Source organism: Pectinophora gossypiella, chromosome 28 (genome assembly GCF_024362695.1).
Source record: "Pectinophora gossypiella chromosome 28, ilPecGoss1.1, whole genome shotgun sequence".
Classification (NCBI taxonomy): domain Eukaryota; kingdom Metazoa; phylum Arthropoda; class Insecta; order Lepidoptera; family Gelechiidae; genus Pectinophora; species Pectinophora gossypiella.
This window is the reverse complement of record NC_065431.1, coordinates 6,401,772-6,426,716: the sequence shown is the minus strand read 5'-3', so window position 1 is coordinate 6,426,716 and position 24,945 is coordinate 6,401,772. Positions and strand designations below refer to the sequence as shown.

Here is a 24,945-nt window from a genome sequence, read left to right as displayed (position 1 = left end):
GACATCGTAACATAGCAAAAGTAGAAGAACTGAAAATAATTTAAAAAAACATGAATTTTGTGACGGAAATTTCCACTTGATATTAACTCAGAATCATGGTCTGAATCATCCCCCTCAGTATTCGTTACGATGTCACTAACACCCTGTATAGATAGACATACATCATCGTCAATTTAAGAGCCACGCTCTTGTCGGTGTAGCATTTTCCATTCCAGTCTATCAAAGGCCAATTCCTTGACTTCCCTATAAGACACGACGTTAACCTTTTCTTTTATCTGTTCCATGTAAGCTCTTCTTGGTCTTCCCCTTCCTCTATTTCCTTCTAGCTTTCCTTCTATGATGATAGACATAGGTACGCGTATTTTTTTTTTATCTCGCAACTTTTTCTTCTTATCGTGTGGGTTGCGAGGTGGAATACCAACCTTATATTACTGAGCCGCCAAAGGCCCCTGGCATGACTCATGTAACGACTACTTACTTACATCAGTAATTAGTAGGTAACCGGGACCAACAGCTTAACGTGCCTTCCTAAGCACGGATCGTCTTACTTCCGGACAATCAGGTGATCAGCCTGTAATGTCCTAACCAAACATGTGACCACAAGGTGATTTTTGTGATATGTCCCCACCGGGATTCGAACCCAGGACCTCCGGATCGTGAGCCCAACGCTCAACCACTGGACCACGGAGGTCGTTAAATTTTAACCAATCTGTGTGGATTGTACCTCATACTAGCAACTGGCTGCGGTTTGCCTTGCGTGGATAATATTACTTACTCAGTGATTGGGGTCAATGAACTTACGTCCCGATACGTCAAATCGAAACATAAGTAATTATTATTGAATGTGTTCCTCTAGTTATTAAATAACTTGTAATGTATACCTACATTGATTTAAAAGATGTGTTGCTGTTGCAGTTTCTTGTCATTTCTCCTCCTCAGCCATAACACCTTGCGAAATGACGTAAATTCAAAAATGTTACATTGACCTTCAACAAGTTTATCCATGATAATTACGTTGAATAAATGATTCTGATTTCTTATTTAAAAGTTAATTGATTTTATTTTCTATATCGATAGAACTCTTACGCGATACGGCCCACCTATCACGTTGGTCTAACAGAAAGCTCGGTGAGGTGTGGGTACTTAGTTCATCTTGCGATGGATATACGATTACGAGTAGTAATATGTATCTTTGAAACCATGTCACATTAACTATTTTGACAAATTAAACCGTAAGTCTCATTGAATGTCAAATATGATAGTGCGACAGGGTTCTAATGTGGGTACATGATATTGGTCATGACTTTTCCTCTGACATTTATGTAAAGTACTGAATTCGACTTTATGAGTTTGAATTCATGTTTGGACCATAGATAATTGATATCACGTGGTTTCCAGGATTTGTGCCCGGTTAATGGCAATAGGCTCGCCCCCTATCACATGGGACTTGAACATAGCTGGCGAGGAGGGGATGTGTATAAATATCTCACACCTCTGCCTACCCCTTTGGTTATACAGGCGTGATGCTTTATTTGAATAATAAAGATTTTTTTTATTTTTTCTTTTAATTTGAGTGATTTTGCGACTGCCTCTGTGGCACATTGGTTGAGCGTTTTCGAATCTCCCCAATTTGGTTAGGTTAGATTCAAAAGGTCACGTTAAAACCATTTTCGCAAGCTTTTCCTTACGCCTAAAGGTATGGCCAGAGCCACAAGCATTCAGAAGCACGGAATAAAGACACGTAAGACGTACTTTTAAATCAAATTGGAATATTACTTGAAGCAAAAACACCTCCACATAAGATTAACTTATTTGTTTTTTTTTGTAACGTTCATTACATAGTATAAGAATATTATATAACACAATAAAAAATAACGTAACGCTAACTAGCTGAGTGACCTTGAGTGAAGCAAGCGTATTAAAACGATAATATTATCTGTGGCTCTTAAATAACAAATAAGAAAAACTAACAGTGATTTTATTTTGTAAATTCAAATAACGTGAAGTTAAAACCATTGAACGAATGTGCCATTTTATGTATCGATTGAAAGGTTTTGAAATTCGAACGTGGAATTGATTTCTTTTTAATACATTCCATTTTTAAACAGTGCGATAATAAAATATGTTTTGTCATTAAAAGTAATAAGAATTTAGGCGTTCTTTTCTTTTTAAATTTGAAGTGCCAGTGTTTTTAATTCAACTGACTTTATTCTCTAAAGGAAGTGAAAGTGTCGTAACAAGTTATAATTGTTACGTTATTTTAAAAGTTTTGGAGTGTCAGTGTTGTATTGTAACGTTATTATATCTAACGAGTTATAACGTTATAAGTGTAAAATGCTAAGATGGCGTTTATCGGCCCGAGGAACAGTGCGCCTGTTATCCGGGACAGTTTGCACACACCGGCGTATGAGGTGAGTTATATCTTATAGTTTATTTCATCATCACCAGCCCATTAACGTCCCCACTGCTGGGGCACGGGCCTTCCCTATGGATGGATAGGGAGATCGGGCCTTAAACCATCACTCGGGCCCAGTGCGGATTGGTGGTTATTAACGACTGCTAATGCAGCCGGGACCAACGGCTTAACGTGCCTTCCGAAGCACTACTTCATAGTTTATTTACAGTTTATTATTTTCCCGAGAAATGCATTTTCGGAGTGTGACTTAAACTGTATTGGGCTGGTTTTCACTTCGCGGGTAGAAGGTCAGACAAGCAGTCGCTTCTGTAAAAAACCGGACCTGTCAATTCTTCAGGTTAATTAAGCGGACCCTGTGAGTAACGGGATAATGCTAGAGAGATGATGATATCATCATGATACATGATATAACGGCCTCTGTGGTCCAGTGGTTGAGCATTGAGCTCACGATCCAGAAGTACCGGGTTCGAATCCCGGTGGGACATATGACAAAAATCACTTTGTGATCCCTAGTTTGGTTAGGACATTACAGGCTGATCACCTGATTGTCCGAAAGTAAGATGATCCGTGCTTCGGAAGGCACGTTAAGCCGTTGGTCCCGGTTACTACTTACTGTTGTAAGTGAGTAATCGTTACATGAGCCATGTCAGGGGCCTTTGGTGGATCAATAGTAACCCTGACACCATGGTTGATGAGGTTGGTATTCCACCTCACAACCCACACGAGAGAAGAACAGATTAGTTAAACGTATTATGATCTATGTTAAAATCAACATGAAGTCATATTGTGACCGTCACAAGAGTTATTTTTAGTTTAAAGTGGCTTATGAGGTCATAGTTCTTGTTGGGTCAACCTACAATGCAAGCATAAAGGCGCGTTCACAGTTGCAGTTCTCAATCTAGAACTGCGCTATGTTATCCTAAGATATGTTATCGTACACGCGCATCATCATAAACTATGTTCAAGGGGGGGTGAGGTAAACCTAGCTCAGCTGCTGGGGAGCGGAGAGTTACCGTTCTATACGTAGTATTATTCCTTATTCTGTTTCCACTAATACAGTTGTTTCGAGCATTATAGACGGCGTTACGGTTCACCTATCATGTTGGTCCAACAGAAACCTCAGTGAGGTGTGGGTACTTAATTCATCAAGTTCAAATTCAAAAATATCTTTATTCAGTAGGTAACATAGTTACACTTTGAATCGTCAATTTTTACATAACGAACGTCTCATCCGCCTAAAACTACTGCAGCTTCTCACAACCTGTACAGCCGGGGAAAAGAAGCTGCAAGGAAAACCTCGGCACAGGGCCCTAGACGTTCTTTAAAAAAATAAAAATAAACATAAAATATTTATACAATTGAGTAATTTAGCTGCCTAATATCAGTTCTCAGACATCTTGCGAAGGATGTACCTCTGATTACCTCAATTGTCTTTAATAGTGTAGTCTTTAGTAGTAAGTCGTTAAACATATTGGAATCTCGCAATTTTCTACGAGATTTCTTACCCAGTTCCAGTGGAAACTATTCGTGATCTCTCAATAAAATCGGCAGCCCGGTTGGCCGGCATGCCGTGAAGGAATGCCGGCGTTCGTGCCAGTTGTCGTATTCACCAGACTGTGTCGACACTCGTTACTCTAACCCAGTAAGAACACTGACTTACACTCGCGTGTAACGAAGATCATCTAAATATATCAGGGGCCTTTGGCGGCTCAATAGTAACCCTGACACCAGGGTTGATGAGGTTGGTAATTCGCCTCACAACCCACACGATAGAAGAAGATCTAAATATATAAAAGGTGAAACTGACTGACTTACTGACTGACATATCAACGCACAGCCTAAACGGCTAAACGTAGGCACTTGAAATTTGGAAGGGACTAAGAAAGGAATTCCCGAAATTCCCACGGGCACGGGCACTGGCGGGAAAATCCTTTTTTATGAAAAATCTAAACCGCTTAAGTTAGACGCTTGAAATTTGGCATGCAGGTACCTTAGTAAACTGAAACCTTAGTTGCAACAGGATAATGCAAAATTCCCACGGGAACGGGAGTTAGCGGGAAAAAACATTTGTATGAAAAAAATCTAAACCGCGTAAGATAGATACACGCCACGCGGACGAAGTCGCGGGCAAAAGCTAGTAGACTATATTTTCTGAACTCGTAAGATGATCCGTGCTTCGGAAGGCACGTTAAGCTTGGTCCCGGTCACTAGTTACTGACGTAATTATGTAGTCGTTACATGAGTCATGTCAGGGGCGTTTGGCGGCTCAATAGTAACCCTGACACCAGGGTAATAAGAAGATGAACTCGTAATGATATAGTATATTAGTTCATCTTGCGATGGATGTACCTCTGTCTACCCCACTGGGATATAGTCGTGAGGTTTTATGTCTTTATTTGTAGTTAATGTACATTAATCAAATCCATAATAAGTTTACATAACATGTTGACCTGGTAACTTTTTTGAACTGACAGACAATCAATCATAATTATTTGTCTATAATAATAATTTATTATTATATAATGTCCACAATTACTGATATCATAAGTGTAGTATAAGAGCTTGGTGTAAAAACTTGACTTTACGATAGTGACGGGCTCTTGGACTATGTTTATTTGACTTTTGGTTGGTTTTTGTTTCGTAATATGCAAGTAACATTATAAAATTTTTATTTCATAGATTAGACAAGTTTATATAATATTGGTAACTTATCAATTATACTTTATTATACAGTTTCATTAATTATACTTTATTATAATTATACAGTTACAATGGCCCCGATTCCTGCAGGCACTGCATAATTTTATTTTAAGTTATATCCGTCATTTTCATATCCGTCGAAAAGGAAAGGGACGGATGATTCACAGCTCTTAATTTTAGGAAGAATGAGTAAATGAATGAATAACCCAGGCGAATCAAAAGGTACGTCGCTGGTATGCAATCCGTTTGACGTGCTGTCTACTTAACTGTGTCGGGTTATTGACGGATGTAAAATTTTTAGACGGTTGGTTTAGATTTGTGCTTAAAATTGACGTGTGTTCCATGAATTTTATGCTTGTCGATTACCCGTCCCTTTCCTTTTCGGCGGAAAAGAAAATGACAGATATAACTTAAAATAAAATTAGAGTATTTACATTTTTTTTTTTTTTTTTTTTTTTTTTTTTTTTTTTTTTTTTTTTTTTTGACGTGACTTATTGTAGATTTGCCGCAGATGGCATTAACTACTTGGCCGGACAAATGGGGAGCGCTGAAGGCTCTCACCCGGTACAACGTTTAAGACAACAGGCCTGAGGGTGCCCAGTTGGGCGCGAACCTCGGCTCAGGGCGTCGTCTGAGAGGAAAAATATTTGAAAGAATTAATCGACCCTAGTGGGTCGATAGCGATAAGCGCTGAATGAGGGAAATCGTCGACCACGCCGGCGGGGTCGGTATCGGGGTCCTGAAGTGTTTGGTGTCGCGAGCTGATTGGCTGCCTCTATGGCTAGAGTAATCGGGTCGTCGGGATCGTATATTACGTCCTTCGGACGCCGATACTTTTCAGTACCGTCCCTAAGCGGGATGTAATCGGAAGCCGCAACTACCAGGGGATTTGGGTGGTGCGGAGCAGAATCGAAAAAACGTTTGGAAGCTAATTTGAGCCATTGGGCAATGGTTGGCAGACCTAGGTCAATGTGCAGATTTTCATTGCGAAGGAACCACGGAGCTCCCGTGGCTTTCCGCATGAAACGATTTTGTATTACCTGTAGACGGTGGATTTGAGAGGGACTCGCATGAGCGAAAACTACCCCTGCATAGGTCATGATCGGACGGATGCAAGTCGTGTAGATTTTGACCTTATTCCTAAGGGACAATTTACTTCGCTTGTTAAGGAGACAGTGAAGACGGCCCATTACAAACGCGGCGCGATCGCGCACACGTTTGATATGGGCCTTGAAAGTAAGACGTCTATCTAAGACTACGCCGAGATATTTGACTTGCTCCTCCCAAGGGATCGGCTTGCCAAACATCTTAATGATTTTAAGTTGACGGTGTGACCGTGGCGTGTTATAATAGCCCTTTGAAAAGTACACCGCTGCACTTTTCTCCGGGTTTACCTCGATTCTCCATTTGCGAAACCACTTGCCCAAGGCATTGGCCGCGCGTTGGAGGATTCCGGTCATCATAACTCGACCACGGCACGAAGAATAGATGGCTGTATCATCCGCAAATAAAGCTAATTCGGTATTAGGGGATTTGGGAATGTCACTAGTATACAATGAAAATAGTAAAGGGGAGAGGACGGAGCCTTGTGGGACTCCGGCATGTATCGGGTGCGGTGACGAGAGCGTCCCTTCCACGCGGTAGCGAAAGGTTCGATTTGAGAGGAAGTCTCGTATGATGTGCACGAGACGGTCTGGCACTCCCAGTGAATAAAGCTTGTAGATCAAGCCGTTGTGCCAGACTTTGTCGAACGCTTTCGCCACATCGAAGAAGAGCGCTCCCGTAGCGACAGGTTTTTTTAAGTTTAATCTACTGGAGATATGTTCAACAATACGGTGCACTTGTTGAACGCAGGAGTGTTTGGTTCTAAAACCAAACTGCTCTGGTGGAATAAGACTATTGGATTCGGCGTAGTCCCGTAATCTAGCAAAAAGAGTATTTACAGGAATTAGCACCAATGTTAATAAAATATATAATATAGTCAAATTAAAAACCTACACTAAAATACGTCAAAATACACATATATATAATATATAAAAAAGTAACATTATTATTTTATATTTTGGTTACATAACAAAGCACGCCTGTATCCATTAAAGGGTAGGCAGGGGACATTATGTTATTTTTTGTTATTATGTATTTAATTAATGTATAAGTGTTAATAACGACGACGGTGGAGGGACGAGCTGGACGCCTTCCGGCACACCTGGCGGAACGATGCCCGGGACAGGGAGGGTTGGAAAGAGAAGGGGGAGGCCTTTGCCCAGCAGTGGGACATTGATTAGGCTTCAGAAAAAAAAAGTGTTAATTACGCTTATTTATTTACTTGTTCTGTACACTTTGTGCTTCCCCTGCTAAAACCAAGCGGGGTTGGCTGGAAGAGATTTCTTTTAGAGATAGGCTCACTTTACACATACATACACATACAATACACTACACGTACCTTACATTATTTTTTTTTAGTCTTTTTCTATCGAGTGGTTGTGAGGTGGATTACTATTGAGCCGCCAAAGGCCCTTAAAATGGTTTACGTAACGACTACGCACTTACTCAGCGGCTTAGCCCCAGCCCGGTGAATACGATTTCGCTTTCTATATAAAACTAGTTATGCATATTTTTATAGCAAGATGACTTTTATGTTAGGTACTTTTATGGCGAGGTCGTTTTGCGAAATTGTGTAACGGTTTTACAAGGAGAATTGTATTGTTTGGGAACAATAAATTTTGGTGATGTGTTGTTAATTAAACATACATACATAAACTCACGCCCGTAATCCCTAATGGGGTGGGCAGAGCCACAAGTAATCAAAGACAACTTGCAGCCACTGTTGATACGAAGTCCAAAGATGGATATGATGAACCTTATGGTGATAAACTTTTTCTATTCTATTCTATTCTATTCTATTCTATTCTATAAGGGATCAGCCTATCGCCCATAACATTAGTCCATCATGTTAGAGGACACAATCCCTCTGTCGGTTTTTACGACATGCCCGGGAAGAGAAGCAGCTGAACGTGTTCTATGTTTTTTATATGCTCCCAGAACAGCATAGAAGCAATTGTTAATTAAAAAAAAAGAAAAGTAGAGCCGTGGTATCCCAGTTGGAAGAACACTTCACTGTCATTATGAGGTCGCAAGTTTGAATCCCAACACTTAGCATCTTACAAATAAAAAGTAAACCAGGGATGAACGTGGGTTTAAGTATTTTACAGCCAAGTAAAGTTCAGTCGAATTGTATTATAATTGGATTCAACTTTATTTGGCTGTCATTCCTTTATTTGTAAGGTGGTTAGAATTTGTTATCGAATCCATGGCTGTATTATATTTATCACGTGCTCAGCGGTGAAATTCGATTCTGTTTTATTTATACCTGTCATTTTCTTATCCGCAGAAAAGGAAAAGGACGGATGATTGACAGCTCTTAATTTTAGGAAGAATGAGTAAATTATTGAATAACCTGTGCCAATCAAAAAGGTATCATTGTAAAGCGTTTGACGTGTGCTGTTAACTTAATTCTGTCGGGTTATTAGCCGATGCAATTTTTTAAAGGGTTGTTTTAGATTCGTGCTTACAAATGACGTGTGTTGCATAAATTTTATGCCTGTCGATTACCCGTCCCTTTCCTTTTCGGCGGATAAGAAAATGTCAGATATAACTTAAAATAAAATTAGATGGTGTCTACAGGAATTAGCACCATTACCAGTATTGTTAAAGTAAAACATAACATCACGCCTGTATCTCCTAAGGGGTAGGCAAAGGTGTTATAGTACATACACCCACGTGTATTGTACGTGGTAATTACCTAAGACTCCTGTAAACAACATCTAATTTTATTTTAAGTTATACCTGTCATTTTCTTATCCGTTGAAAAAGAAAGGGACGGTTAATCGACAGGCATAAAATTTATGGAACACGCATCAATTTTAAGCACAAATCTAAAACAACCGTCTAAAAATTTTACAACGGCCAATAACCCAACAGAATTAAGTAGACAGCACGTCAAACGGATTACATAATTAAAACACATAATAACGGGTTCTTACCGCGTTTAAATGGGGATATGAGACTCCGATATAACCGCGTAAACTTAAAACAATGTATAAACGGATTACATACCAAGGAGACGACTATTTTATTCGCACCGGTTATTCATTCATTTTAAAATTAACTTGTTGACAATCATCCGTCCCTTTCCATTTCGGCGGACAAGAAAATGTCAGGTATAACTTAAAATAAAATTAGGAGGTGTTTGCAGGAATCGAGGCCAGTCTACTATTCTATTTACGTTATTCTGTCAATGAAGTCATTTCATCATGATGCATAACACGATATTGTTTATTGTTTTTAATTGATTTCCCGCCTACGATATAGGCAATTATAGCCGGTAAGGCGAACCTGGCGGAATTATGTGACTTTAATTACACGGTACTGGTTATAACCGCCTTATACAGAGCCGTGGTGGCTCAGTTGGTAGAACGCTTGCCTCTCACTTCGAGGTCGCAGGTTCGAATCCAGCTCAGACCTAAACTTAATTGTCGAATTTGTTTTCGAATTCATGTTTGGATCATAAATGATAATCAGGTGCTCAGCGGTAAAGGAAAACATCGTGAGGAAACCCAAATTCCCGAGAAGTGCATTTTCGGATGTATGTAACCTAACCTGTATTGGGCTGGTTTTCCCTTCGCGGGTTGGTAGGTCGGACAGGCAGTCGCTTCTGTAAGAAACCGGACCTGTCAAATCTTCAGGTTAGTGTAAGCGGACCATGTGAAAAACGGGATAATAATAATAAATGTTTCTTTCTTTCTTTCTACAATGGTAGGGTTATGCCTGACAAAATCTCTAAATGGTTTACGTTAATTACGTAAATTATTTTTTTCCTTACATACCAAATATCTATTCGCGGGACGGAGAATTACCGTTCTATACATACATACACACATAAACTCACGCCTATTTCCCACCGGGGTAAGCAGAGACTATAGAATTCCATTTGCTTCGATCCTGACACACTTCCGTACCGTACCACCGTACCGTTCCGTTCCGTCCGTTTACCGTTCCATACGTAGTATTATTCTAATTTTTTTTTTGAGATTACGACAACTCAATCTCAAATCATGCGGTAAGTAACGAGACGAGATCAGCTGATTGGCACGTGGGCGGCTGGGCGCGTGAGCGTGTCGAAACTATTTCATATTACGACATGACCACTATACATGTGTGGTCGGGAGGCCGCGTGAGACCCTAGTGTCTGATATTTTTATTTATTCATTTATTAAATCTTCACAGCCTCTGTGGTCTAGCGGTTAGAGCGAGTGAGTGTGGGACCTGCAGGTGGTTTCTTTTTCCATCAGTGATAGACAAGCATCATCATCATCAGCCCATTAACGTGCCCACTACTGGGGCACGGGCCTTCCCTATGGATGGATAGGGAGATCGGGCCTTAAACCATCACGCGAGCCCAGTGCGGATTGGTGGTTATTAACGACTGCTAATGCAGCCAGGACCAACGGCTTAACGTGCCTTCCGAAGCACGGAGGAGCTCGTGACCGGCTTTTGCGAAAGTTGCTTAGCTTCAACAATCACAGACCGAGCGCGTTTACCGCTGCGCCACCGAGCTCCTCTAATAGACAAGCATTTGACCACAATCTGGTTGGTTGGGCCTCTCCTCAATGAACCGGAGGGGGTATGGAGTAAGCTCTACGCAGCTTCACTGCGAGTTGGTGAAGGCGTTTTTTACGGCTAATAGCCTCTGTGGTCTGGTGATTAGAGCGTCAGGCTCACGATCTGGAGGTCCGGGTTCGATTCCCGATGGGGACATCGTCGATATCACTTTGTGAGACTGTCCCTTGTTTGGCAAGGACTTTTCAGGCATGAATCACCTGATTGTCTGAAAGAGGAAGATGATTCCGTGCTTTGGAAGGCACGTTGAGTCGTTGAAAATAAAGACATGTAAAAGTATCGAAAAACAATTTCTTATTTCTATTTAACTTATTTATGAATTTTAATAATTAAAAATGTATTAATATGTGCGACATTTTGTCACGTTTTCTATGACGTCACATGTTGCTTTTTCATACAAATTCCGTAGTAATTTCGTGTTTTGACGTTTAGTAAAAAGTAACTGATTTGACTAGTTAGAAACTAGCCTATTAGCAAGGACACGACCTCTGTGGTCCAGTGGTTGAGCATTGGGCTCACGATCTGGAGGTCCGGGTTCGATTCCCGATGGGGACATCGTCGATATCACTTTGTGAGACTGTCCTTTGTTTGGCAAGGACTTTTCAGGCATAAATCACCTGATTGTCTGTACTAATATGATTCCGTGCTTTGGAAGGCACGTTAAGTCGTTGAAAATAAAGACAACTTATTGGTGGTCCAGTGATTGAGCATTGGGCTCACGATCCGGAGGTCCCGGGTTCGATTCCGATATTGTTTTTGGGGAACGTGCCCTGGGAAGTCCGTCCTTGTAATGAGGAGGGATGAAAGGCATATGACGAGGAAAGTTATGAGTATGAATGTGGATGAATATAGGGGTAGGGGACGACCCAAGGAAGTGTGGATGGATCGTGTAAAGAAGGATATTCTTGTGAAAGGTGTGAGTAGATAGATACATAGATATAATCTTTATTTAGGTTTAAGACGTGACATAAACTTCTTAATATTAAAATTTGAACATTTATGAACATACATACATACATAAACTCACGCCCGTAATCCCTAACGGGGTGGGCAGAGCCACAAGTAATCTAAGACAACTTGCAGCCACTGTTGATACGATGTCGTAAGCTGGATATGATAAACCTTATGGTGATAAGGGATCAGCCTATCGCCCATAACATTAGTCCATCATGTTAGAGGACACAATCCCTCTGTCGGTTTTTACGACATGCCCGGGAAGACAAGCAGCTGAACGTGTTCTATGTTTTTTATTTGCTCCCAGAACAGCATAGAAGCAACTAAAAAAAAAAATTGAACATATATGAAATATAAGACTTAAAACTAAAAAGGGTACTAGCTCGGCTAATGTCGTATCGACCCACATGAGGGGCAATACGACGCCGATTTTCAGCCAGACCCCTAAAAAAAATATAAAAAACTTAAACTAATGACAAATCAATTATCAGCAACAGACTTTGTGCTATTAAAATAAAAACATTATGCGTATTTTTCATATACCTTACTTAAGTAACCCTACTTGAGTACTGAGATGGTGACTTACAGAGATGAATTGAAGAATTGAAAGTCGCCGGCGACCACCTGCTATTACGCACACAAATAGCAAATATGTAGGTAATTACTACGCTACGCACTATTCGTACTGCTAAGCACTTCCATATTACGTGCGAACTGTTGTGTTTTTTGTGAATGCCCTCTTCTTTCAAAATGGCTGCCAAAAATACCATTTTTCTTTTGCCTTATTTACGAAATAAGTTTGTTTAAATTACTCAAGGTGTTGTTATCGTTTCACTGAGTGTCAAGTAGCCTATTACAACTCATGCACGCTCACCGTTTATATTTTGTTTACATTAAGTTAGTTTATAAGTTCTCATGAAGTGAAATGTAAATTTCTTTTGAGAATAAAGATTTCTTTAACCTGAAAGTGGGACTCTTTAAGGGAGCTGTTTAAAGAAATAAATATACTGACGGTCGCAAGTCAATATATTTATGAAAACATTATGTATGTACGTAAAAATGTATCTCTCCTTCCGAGAAACTGTGAAAGGCATACTTACAATACAAGGAATAAAAATAAAATTGTTGTTCAAAATTCTAGATTTAGTAAATTAAATTAATGTTTTTTGGGGTTATGTATACGTTTTTACAATAAAATACCAGATAATATTTTAAATTTGTAAGAGAATAAATTTAAAGCTCACGTAAAGCTTACTTTATGTATAAAAGCTTATTATAAGATTAATGATTACCTAAATGATAAAAATGTCTGGTATTGAATGTGTTCCTCTAGTTATATAAGTTAAGTTATATAATAACTTGTAATGTATACCCTCATTGATTTAAAAGATGTGTTGCTGTTGCAGTTTCTTGTCATTTCTTCTCCTCAGCCATAACACCTTGCGAAATGACGTAAATTCAAAAATGTTATGTTGACCTTCATCAAGTTTATCCATGATAATTACGTTGAATAAATGATTCTGATTTCTGATTTCTTGTGGTGCGTCAGGATCGTAGCAAGGGGTCTCTGCTTACCCTAATGGGACATAGGCGTGATCTTATAGTTTGTACCCGCAATCTTTCAATTTACATTTTTCCTCACCTTATGGTTGTCTGGAAGAAATCGCTATAAGGCCGCCATTTGCCATGTAGGTAGGTTAAGAGTCTTTTGTAATTATTCGTTTTTATTTTGGTGCAATAAAGTATATTTGTATTGTGTTGTGTTGTATATAATGTATGTAAATGTCAATTTCATTTCCTAAGCCAGCAGCGATCAACCTGCACAACTAATATGGCGACGGAATGTGCGTCGGCGGCGTAAACTTGCGCGTTGTGCGCATTACCACGCGCAGTGGGTCAAGCGCGCAAGGAATTGCGCGAGAAATGTGAACTGATTTGAGACTGAAATAGAAATATAAATGTTTTATTGCGACTTCTTCTTCTATCAACCATCAACCCTGGTGTCAGGGTTACTATTGAGCCGCCAAAGGCCCCTGACATGACTCATGTAACGACTGCTTACTTACATCAGCCGTTGATTCCGGCTGCATTAGCAGTCGTTAATAACCACCAATCCGCACTGGGCCCGCGTGATGGTTTAAGGCCCGTTCTCCCTATCCATCCATAGGGAAGGCCCGTGCCCCAGCAGTGGGGACGTTAATGGGCTAGTGATGATTTACATCAGTAAGTAGTAACTGGGACCAACGGCTTAACGTGCATTTTGGAGCACGGATCATCTTACTTTCGGTCAATCTAGTGATCAGCCTGTAATGTCCTAACCAAACTAGGGATCACAATTTCACAAAGTGATTTTTGTGATATGTCCCCACCGGGATTCGAACTGGGATCCGGATCGTGAGCTCAACGCTCAACCACTGGACCACGGAGGCTGTTAATTATCTGAATGCCTGAAACTGAATGAAAGTCATCTACGGAACCCTCACGAACAATTTGAAGTCCCACTTTGCTTTTTTCTATCAAACCGAACATGGTAACAGCAATGGCAATACTTTCATTCGGTCAGATCAATTAATTTTTAAAGTTTCGCTTTCTCCGCCGTCTGCGCAGATCGATGATAAATCTATGAATCGATGTTGTCGACAAAACAATTATATCGTAAATCGTCGAACTGTTCTCGAATTGAACTGTTAATTAATAATGGACCGGTATTTAGAATTTTTGAAATGCTTTCACGTCTGTTATGTTTTCTTTATTTTTTTGTGATACTATACAGGGTGTTAGTTTCCGTGCTTCGGAAGGCACGTTAAGCCGTTGGTCCCGGCTATTAGCCGTAAAAACACCTCCACCAACCCGCAGTGGAGCAGCGTGGTGGAGTATGCTCCATACCCCCTCCGGTTGATTGAGGGGAGGCCTGTGCCCAGCAGTGGGACGTATATAGGCAGTTTAGTAGTTACAGTGGGGATAAAAAAGAAATAAATAAGGGATTTCCTGTTTAACTTTATACCAAAATGGTGGTTTTTTGCTCCACATAATTAATCTATAAAAGCAGTGAAGTACATCTTTAATCATTTATCTTCGTGCTAAACGGAAGAATTACCGAATATCTCACAATTCTGAGTTTGAGTTTAATTCAGAGTCTGAGTCAAGTGGAATTTTCCACAGAAAAAAAGTATGGAACTAAAAAAATACATGAAATGAAATGAAATTTATTCTGTGCATGGTATTTAGGTTACAAACAGCTGTTATTTTTCATTGAGTATCACCAAATACTGCCTTTTCAGGCATACACACAGATTATTTAAAAACAATAACAAATAATAATATCAATTTTACAAATAATCTACACACTTAATACATGCTTTCATTTATACACTTAAAACCTGTTATTTGTAATCTAAATATTCTTTTACGCTGTTGAAGCATCTATCTGCAAGCCAGAGTTAAACTGCTAAGCGAAACTTATTGAGTTTGCAGTCTTTGAAAGTATCCGGTAATTTTTTAAAAAAACAAATATTTTCATGAGTTTGACACAAAAAATCCACTTAATATTAACTCAGAATCACGGTGTATGTTGTTATTTGACATTTGTTTCCATTGCGCACACACTTTTATGTGCGCAAATGTCAATTTTGCGGTTTTAGGTGATTTGCTTTGCTTCTATGTGCCCTTTTAAACCACCGTACGGTTCGTCATATCAATTAGGACTTCGTTACAATAATAGCAGCAGGCTCTGCCCACCCTTCTAGAGACAACGAACGTGAGTGTGTAAACATCAGAAGTCAAACACAATCGTACCAACATTGAAACAATGGCGACACATAATACGCAACCTCGGAACCGAATCTCGACCCTCGAGGCGGAAAGAAAGACATTAATATCGGGTTGCTGTTGCTGTTTATAGTCTATGGTAAAATGTTGCGCGACTGGTTTGGATCGACCTTGTGGTGAATCCTTGCGGTTGCGTCACAAGGACGGCTGGTGAGATGTGTGTGGGTAGAGTGAGATGGAACTATATTGATGGACTCGGCATCCCTTTCGCACTGTGTTGTGTTTGCCTGTTCAACTGTTCATACATAAGATACATGCATCGCAAGATGAACTAAAGACCAGGTATCCTCAATCCTATCACAAGCAGGCATTTCTATTCCCTTTGATGACGTAAGTGTTACCATTGTGTTACCATTAAATTCCAATATTCCAAGAACGTAAATTTTATAATTGAAAATTAAGTTAATTATTAATGACTAATGTATTTAATTGATATCACGTATGGTTTCCCGGATTGGTGCCCGATTAATTGCAATAGGCTCTATACTATTCATACACCTCTGCCTACCCCTTCGGGGTTACAAGCGTGATGCCACGTTACCTAACTCGTTAAGGTATACAATGGAATTATACCTACCTAAGTTTATCTTCGATCTAAGTGTAGCCGCATTAGTCGTCATAATCATTAGTTAGCTATAGATCCGCGCCCGCGCATCTGCCGTGACGTCACGCGCCGCCATCTTGGATCAGGTGTGTGACCTTGACACGGCGGCATGCCGCGGAAATTCCGGCCCTTTGATTTTATGTGATTTTTAATCTGTTTCTTATTAACTTTGCGTTTATTAATTAAACTAATATGGTCATTGGCCCCGATTCCTGCAGACACCGCCTAATTTTATTTTAAGTTATATCCGTCATTTTCATATCCGTCGAAAAGGAAAGGGACGGATGATTCACAGCTCTTAATTTTAGGAAGAATGAGTAAATGAATGAATAACCCGGGCGAATCAAAAAGGTACGTCGCTGGGATGCAACCCGTTTGACGTGCTGTCTACTTAACTGTGTCGGGTTATTGACGGATGTAAAATTTTTAGACGGTTGGTTTAGATTTGTGCTTAAAATTGACGTGTGTTCCATAAATTTTATGCTTGTCGATTACCCGTCCCTTTCCTTTTCGATGGATAAGAAAATGACAGATATAACTTAAAATAAAATTAGATGGTATTTACAGGAATTAGCACCATTGGCAGCTTAGGAGAATTTCAGATAAAGATTTGAGTTATTAACATGATTTTACGGATGCTGTGGTAGCCCAGTTGTTAGAACGCCTGCCTCTCACTTTGAGGTCGCAGGTTCAAATCCAGCACAGGCCTAAAGTCGTTTTGTTTCATTTGTGCCCAGAATGTAAACAATATGGCCGCCAGTGACATTTGTGACATAACTAAGGATGGGAAAGTTTTAGATTTCTTTCTAAAGGAACTGATTCATTTATCTATTAAATTCATAAGACACATGTACAAATAAAACAACTTATTTTTAAATTTAATTGAATTCGTAGTGGTTCCAATGCTCATAGTTCATTCCACTTACGTGAGTGAATCATTCATTATAAAATCAGATAGGTTTGGATGATAAATTAGTAGGACTGTCATGACATGATTTATAATCCCTAGACTTCGAACAGATTTTAGGTATAAGGTGCCTATTTTTTTCTCATATTATAGAACGTAATGAATTATTAAAATGTATTTTTTTATCACAGGGCATAATCGTTTTCGAAACAATCTTCAAAAAATATTTAAAAAATAGCGGAATGTCTTATAAAACGTACATTTGACTCGGACTAAAAAAAATGTTCAGTGAATCACACGCAAAATTAACCTCAGAAAATTAGTATAAGTCTAGTTTATAGCATTATTTTTCTGATTCTTAACGAATTATTCTCATTTTTCATAAAAACTTTGAACTTTTAAGTTGTACTATCTTTTCATTTCAAAATTTCCTTGGAATACGATTTTTTTGTAGTTGAAGTACGATCATGCCTTTTTTTCATCTGGCAGCCCTGGGATAATTTCGTTTTGTCGCTCGTCTCGTCACTCGTTCCCTGGCTTTTGTCATGTGTACGCGTTTTCGTGGTTGTTCTGTAGTGTGTTCTTTTTCGTTTGACTTAGCTTTCCCCTGGTATTCCGATTTGCAAGTGTATTGGCTGCTTTTGTTGTGCTACGGACTAACGACTTTGGCTGTCGTTATTTGGACTCCGACTTTGCTTGTGACTTGGATACTGTTGACATTGTGCTACATAATCTCTTTTGTGGAAGCCGTAAGTAATTTTAATTTAAATAGAACACTACTGGCCAAAGTAAAAAAAATGTCAAAAGTCAAAAGAACTTGATGCGCGGTTGAGCATCAATATTCGGTTTTGTAGTCTGTAAAAAGAATAAATAATATACGAGTAGGTATTGCAGTTATAAGTATTTATCTCGAAAACTCAGAAAATATTTTTTTTTATTGTTGATCACTAGTTACCGTGATCCTAGCTAGTCATATTTATTAATAATTTTCAATACACACAAATGTAAATTTAATAGGAACTTATATTTTTAGGTTTTCACAATGGATGATCCTACACCGGGACCATCTCGTGAGATAGCGCCGCCTCCGCCTAAGATACGAAAACGCAGTCAAAATTTAACTGCTAATGAAATCTGTTTAAAAGTCTACCTAACATGTCAGTCCTATAAATTTATCATCCACAACACCAATCTGAATATAATGAATGACTCACTCAATTTTGTGATATGAACTATGAGCTAAATGCATTGAAAGCGCTACGAATACGATAAAATTTAAAAAAAAAACGCTTGACAGATAACCTCACTTTTCTAGTGTTCCGAAAAAAATCATTAATTTGGTGTAATTTTGTGAATATTTCATAGTTTTTGCGTGTGCCCGTAAAATATTGTTTATTTTATAGCTATATATGTCAGGTTAGCCGCGAAAAAGTAAAAAGATTGGGAGATTTCAGTGATTTTGTTGTTTGTTTACATTCTGGGCACAAATGAAACAAAACGACTATAAACCAATGATTGTCGTATTTGTTCTCGAATTCATGTTTGGATCATAAATGATTATCACCCGCTCAGTGGTGAAGGAAAACATCGTGAGGAAACAACACAAAGAATGCATTTTCGGAGGTATGTGACTTACCATGTATTGGGCTGCTTTTCCCTTAGCAGGTTGGAAGGTCAGACAGGCAGTCGCTTCTGTAAAAAACTGGACTTGTCAAATCTTCAGATTAGGTAAGCGGACCCTGTGAAAAACGGGATAATGCTTGGGAGATGCTGGACATGATTTTACAGAATGATGACTGTAAGTGTGCGTCAAGCTAGCGGCGAGTACTATTTCATACGAGTTTATTGACATTAGTTACATACTGAAGTATGCAAGCGTTCCCCAGATAATAGGTATTTTCAAAACGTCAAGCCAGCGGGATCAAAGAACTGCCTTTATAACTTTGGAACCGTTGAAGTACTAATTTCGGTATTTTGCAGGGGGTGAGTACTATTTCGGTACTAATTTTTGGCGTTTAAATCAAAGCGAAAGACCTTGTCGTTAACTCTCGCCAAATTTCGCTCGCCATCAAGCTAGCAAGTGCAATAAAACATGGCTATAAATCCAGAACCGTGATGGTACTAATTTTTTTACAACAGGTACTATTTTTTTCAATAAGGGTACAAATTTTTGGTATGGTGAAATTATTTTTTCGTGCCCATTTTTTTTTTGAGGCCGCTAGCTTGACACACACTGACTGTAAATCCTTTAGGGCTACTTCCTTATGTAGCGTTTATCGCTATCAACCCGGTATGGTCGATTAATTCTTTCAAATGTCTCTCAAACGACACCCTGAGGGGATGGGCGTCCTCCGGGCTGTTGTTCTAAATTGTGTACCGGGTGAAAGCCCTCAGCGCAAAAAATTACGGTTTAAAGTGCAACTTATATTACCTACTGAATAAAGACATTTTTGGATTTGAATTTGACAAGTAAGTCGATTCGCACCGCGGGCCGAAACGACTAAAGCTTGTTATACGTATAAAATTTTATGAACTGCCATGTCTTTCTTATATGGATACTGAGTCATTTGCAGCTTTTTGATTTGTTGAACATTGTGTTGATGTTATGACACCCACTTCAACTATTGACACATTTTTATTTAGTTAAGTCATAAAGATGTTGTGAATATTTTCGTAATATAATCCATTCCTAAACAATGCGTCAAAACTTTGGTATGTAGTGTAGCCCTCTTTGGATGTGAAACTTGGACACTGACACAGATAGACAAAGAGAGACTCCAGACCTTGGAAATGTGGTGTTGGGGGAGGAACGAATCAATAAGTTGGACAGAAAGGGTTACTTCTTCTCTTCTATCGTGTGAGTTGTGATGGTGTCAGGGTTACTATTGAACCGCCAAAGGCCCCTGACACGGCTCATGTAACGACTACCAATTTACATCAGTAAGTAGTAACCGGGATCAACAGCATATCGTGCCTTCTGAAGCACGAATAATGGTCTGAATCATCTCTCAAAGTTATCGTTACGATGTCACTAACACCCTGTATTATTTAAATATATTGTGTTGTTTGCACATAAACATTGTTGGTTTTTCTACGCATTTTTGTCTAATATGTAACTTTTATAAATAGTTGCCCCATTGACCAAATTTATCAACGCTAATGTACTAAAGGCCTTGAAAATTCAAATATGGTATACACAATACACAGTAGAAATAAAACAGTGGGTAAACTCCATAAAACTTATTCGACTGGGAGCGAATAAAAAACGTGAAACGCGAGCTGCATGTCTTTCCGGGCGTGTCGTAAAAGCCGACATGGGGATCGTGTCCTATCTAACGTGATGGGCCATTCATTATACGGGCAATGGCCTGGATTGTTAAAAATGCCACGTTGAATCAATTGATCTCATCATCATCAAGTTAGAGCCACGCTCTTGTCGGTGTAGCATTTTCCTCCATGATACTTTTTTAGGGAAAAATAGGGCAGTGGTTTCCCTCTCGCCTTCCGCCCCGCAGTACTCTGTCTGACGCGAGAATTTACCAACGGAATGGTGGTAAAAGTTCGAATCGCAAACCTTTTGGGACATTTACCATTAGGAATGGGTAGATCTTAGGTTTTACTGGAATATCTTAAGATTTACTGCAGTTTACAGTAACATATATATCAATTAGCCGTGGAAATGTAGTGAATCTACTGTTATTTCTTCACTATGGTTTTACAATGCCCCTATTAAGTGGCTTTGTTTGAGATTAATATGTTTAGACAAACATTGACACGCCCGTCTGTTTACTAAATGACTAGATATTTTGAGAAAAGTTGGTCATGGTAATGAGTGTACCGAGATAAAGTGATGCTTTCAACATAGAATAAAAAGTAATACTACGTATAATATTGTCGAGAAATGCATTTTCAGATTGATTGATTGATTTCAAAAGTCTTTATTATTTATTTATTATTATACATTAATAAATTACATTATTACAGACACGGTCTAACAATACTTACAAGAATTAATTTAGTACAAATATTTCGCCGGAAATTTATGACACATACATTGAGAACTATTTTAAAAGTTTTTCAGAGGTATGTGTAATCTTAAGTCATGTGATGGTGGTAAAAGCACCCCGCCGGCGTGGTCGACGATTTCTCTCATTCAGCACTTATCCCTATCGACCCACTAGGGTCGATCAATTCTTTCAAATATTATTCCTCTCAGACGTCGCCCCGAGCCAAGGTTCGCGCCCAACTGGGCACCCTCAGGCCTGTTGTCTTTTAAACGTTGTACCGGGTGAGAGCCTTCAGCGCTCCTCATTTGTCCGGCCAAGTAGTTAATGCCATCTGCGGCAAATCAACAATAAGTCACGTGAAAAAAAGTGGTAAAAGTTCGAATTGTTTATCAATAATCTTAAAAATAGATAGATAAAATCTAGGCCGCCATTTGCCATCTTAAGTTAAAAGAGTCTTTTGTAAATATTTACTTTTATACTGGGTGTTAGTGACATCGTAACGAATACTGAGGGGGTTGATTCAGACCATGATTCTGAGTTAAAATCAAGTGGAATTTTCCGTCGCAAAATTCATGATTTTTTTTTAGTTTTTTTAAATTATTTTCAATTCTATACTTTAGCGATGGAAAATTCCACTTGATATTAACTCAGAATAATCAGATGAATCATCCCTCTCAGTATTCGTTACGATGACACTTACACCCCGTACAAGTACATACGGTAGCCATATAAGTAGGTATGGGTGTTAGTGACACCGTAACGAATACTGAGGGGGATGGTTCAGACCATGATTCTGAGTTGATATCAAGTGGAATATCGTGTCAAAAAATTCATGAAAATTTTTCTTTTCTTTTTAATTATTTTCCAATCCATACTTTTGCGACGGAAATTTCTACTTGATATCAACTCAGAATCATGGCCTGAACCACCCCTCAAAGTTTTCGTTACGATGTCACTAACACCCTGTATATAGATATTTTATAGATAAACTAAAATGGATGGTAAACATCGTAAGGAAGCCCACATTCCCGAGGGATGCATATTCTGAGGTATGTGACCTCACCTACCAGTATTGGCTGGTTTTCCCTTCGCGGGTTGGAAGGTCAGACAGGCAGTCGCTTCTGTAAAAAATCGGACCTGTCAAATCTTCAGGTTAGGTTAGCTGACCCTGTGAGAAACGGGATAATGGGATATGATGATATTTGTATTAAAGTCGATTTGAAGTGATCTTCGAATGATTAACATACGTTTGAAACGAGTTGAAAAGAGTTTTGGACAATTTCTCAAGATGGTGCTCTCATTGTTCCCAGATCAAGTTGGAGACGGTGCTGGGTCTCACGGTCAGCAGCAACGCGGCCCTGGACTGCGACCCCAACACCGAGCTGGTCGCTTACCCTGCAGGGTGAGTAGAATACTACATAACATACGTCTTCTCAACGGCCTCCGTGGTCCAGGGATTGTTGGTGTGCGTTCTGCTCACAAACCGGATGTCCCGGGTTCGAATCCCAGTTGGGACTCACAAAAATCACTTTGTGTTCCCTTGTTTAGTCAGGACGTCGCAGGCTGATCCGTTGTTAAGATCGTCCCGGTTACTACTTACAGATGTAAGTATGTAGTCCTTACATGAGCCATGGCTCAATAATAAACCTGATACCAGGTTTTGAGGTTGGTAATCCATCTCACAATCCACACGATAGAAGAGAATATACATAAGCAGCCTATATACGTCCCTGGGAACAGGCCTTCCCTCAATCAACCGGAGGGGGTATGGAGCATACTCCACCACGCTGCTCCAATGCGGGTTGCGAGTTTTATAACTAGCTTTTGGTTCGCGATATTTGTTATAGAAATATTTATTTGCTAGAATACAGCAAATGAAGGTAAAATCATAATTAAAGCACAAAATAACGGGTTCTTACCGCGTTTAAATGGGGATATGAGACTCCCGATATTTCGACACTGTTGCAAGTGCCATGATCACGGGATGCCTGATGAGATTGGAGTGGAGTAGGTAGATCCATAATTTTCTACGGGCAGACATATCTGTCTACCCTCTTTCTTTGCCGCTTGTTTATGTTTTTGATAACGGAAATATCGGGAGTCTCATATCCCCACTTAAACGCGGTAAGAACCCGTTATTATGTGCTTTAATTATGATAATAACCGCGTAAACTTAAAACAAGGTAAAATCAGTTCAGTACGTTTCCTCACGATGTTTTCCTTCACCGCTGAGCACGTGATAACATTTATGATCCAAACGTGAACGTTGGATATACGTTTTGACAAATCCAACAAGCCAGTGACCGGAAAATGGTCCGCTAACAACCGTGAAATGCCACTACGGGGAAGCGAGCTGCTTCTGAAATTTAATCTAGCTTTAAACGCTGCAGGGGTAAAATGTCATGACGGATTAAGCTGTTAAGTGTTGGGGCCTTTGGCGGTTCAATAATAACCCAGGCGCTAGGGTTGATGAGGTTGGTAATTCACCTCGAAACCCAGACTAAGGAGATGATGATATTTGTATTAAAGTCGTTTTGAAGTGATCTTCGAATGATTAACAAAAGTAAAACAAGGTTGTTTGTACGAAGTGTCCGGTGTGTGCCGTAAGTCTCATTAAATGTCAAATATGATGGTGCGATAGGGTTCCAAAATGGGTTCATGATATTGCTCATGACTGTACCAAAACACCCTCTCTCTCTCTCTCCTTGGCATTTATTATTCCCATCTGATGGTGCACCACAACACCACAGTGACTAAATTCAAATTCAAAAATATCTTTATTCAGTTGGTAACATAGTTACACTTTGATTCGTCAATTTTTACATAACGAACGTCTCATCCGCCTAAAACTACTGCAGCTTCTCACAACCTGTATAGCCGGGGAAAAGAAGCTGCAAGAAAAACCGCGGCACAGGGCCCTAGACGTTCTTAAAAAAAATATTGCTCATGACTATACTACAGGACCATAGTGACTATATAGTGCACCTAAAGTGTAATCTCCTTTACCTAAAGGCGTATTAAATGCATTAAAAGCATTTTCGCCTGCTCAGCGCGCTGGAGACGAGGTGTTTAGGAAATTGATGCGCCACTTGGAAGGCTTCTTGGATATTACTGCGGACATATACTGGGGTGGTATATTGTGTGTTACTTCCGCACTTTGCATAGATAACGTGGGTAGACGTGATGGAGTGAACCCAATGGTTCACGTTCGAAATAATAGATAGTACGCATATATGGAGGAGCTCGGTGGCGCAGCGGTTAACGCGCTCGGTCTGCGATTGTTGAAGTTAAGCGACTTTCGCAAAGGCCGGTCATAGGATGGGTGACCACAAAAAAAAAGTTTTCATCTCGAGCTCCTCCGTGCTTCGGGAGGCACGTTAAGCCGTTGGTCCCGGCTGCATTAGCAGTCGTTAATAACCACCAATCCGCACTGGGCCCGCGTGGTGGTTTAAGGCCCGATCTCCCTATCCATCCATAGGGAAGGCCCGTGCCCCAGCAGTGGGGACGTTAATGGGCTGGTGATGATGATGACGTATATCTGTTGGCAATTTCAAAAAAGGAAATTTACTGATTAAAACTGGGTATGTTACTAATATTTACGTTTTATAAGAAAAAAAAAATAAAAGTTGTAGAGTTTGCTAACATATCGAACGTAGAATCTTCTTGCTGCTATGGAACCCTTCATGGGCGAGTCCGACTCGCACTTGACTGCTTTGTTATATTTAATAATAGACTTGCATACACAATTACACACGAACTCATTGAAAATATAATAGGTGAACATTTTACTTTGAAAGTGTCGGTATTTAAAAGAAAAACTCTTGTATTGATATGCATAAAAGTGTGTATT

The 24,945-nt window shown here is 39.5% G+C and overlaps 1 protein-coding gene across 19 annotated transcripts in view; it reads left to right on the top strand.

The window, feature by feature from the left end:
* The window catches only part of LOC126379104 (mitogen-activated protein kinase-binding protein 1), a 143,183-nt gene that overhangs the window by 63,235 nt on the left and 55,003 nt on the right, over positions 1-24,945 (top strand). For 6 of the 19 annotated variants that reach the window (XM_050027695.1, XM_050027709.1, XM_050027694.1 and 3 more), the window contains exon 3: positions 22,406-22,497. In XM_050027695.1, the coding sequence (XP_049883652.1) occupies positions 22,406-22,497 (92 nt within the window). Of the gene's footprint in view, positions 1-1,696; positions 1,742-1,842; positions 2,412-10,425; positions 10,448-22,405; positions 22,498-24,945 lie in introns of those variants that run through there. The other 13 variants (XM_050027707.1, XM_050027705.1, XM_050027704.1 and 10 more) reach the window with 8 other exon arrangements.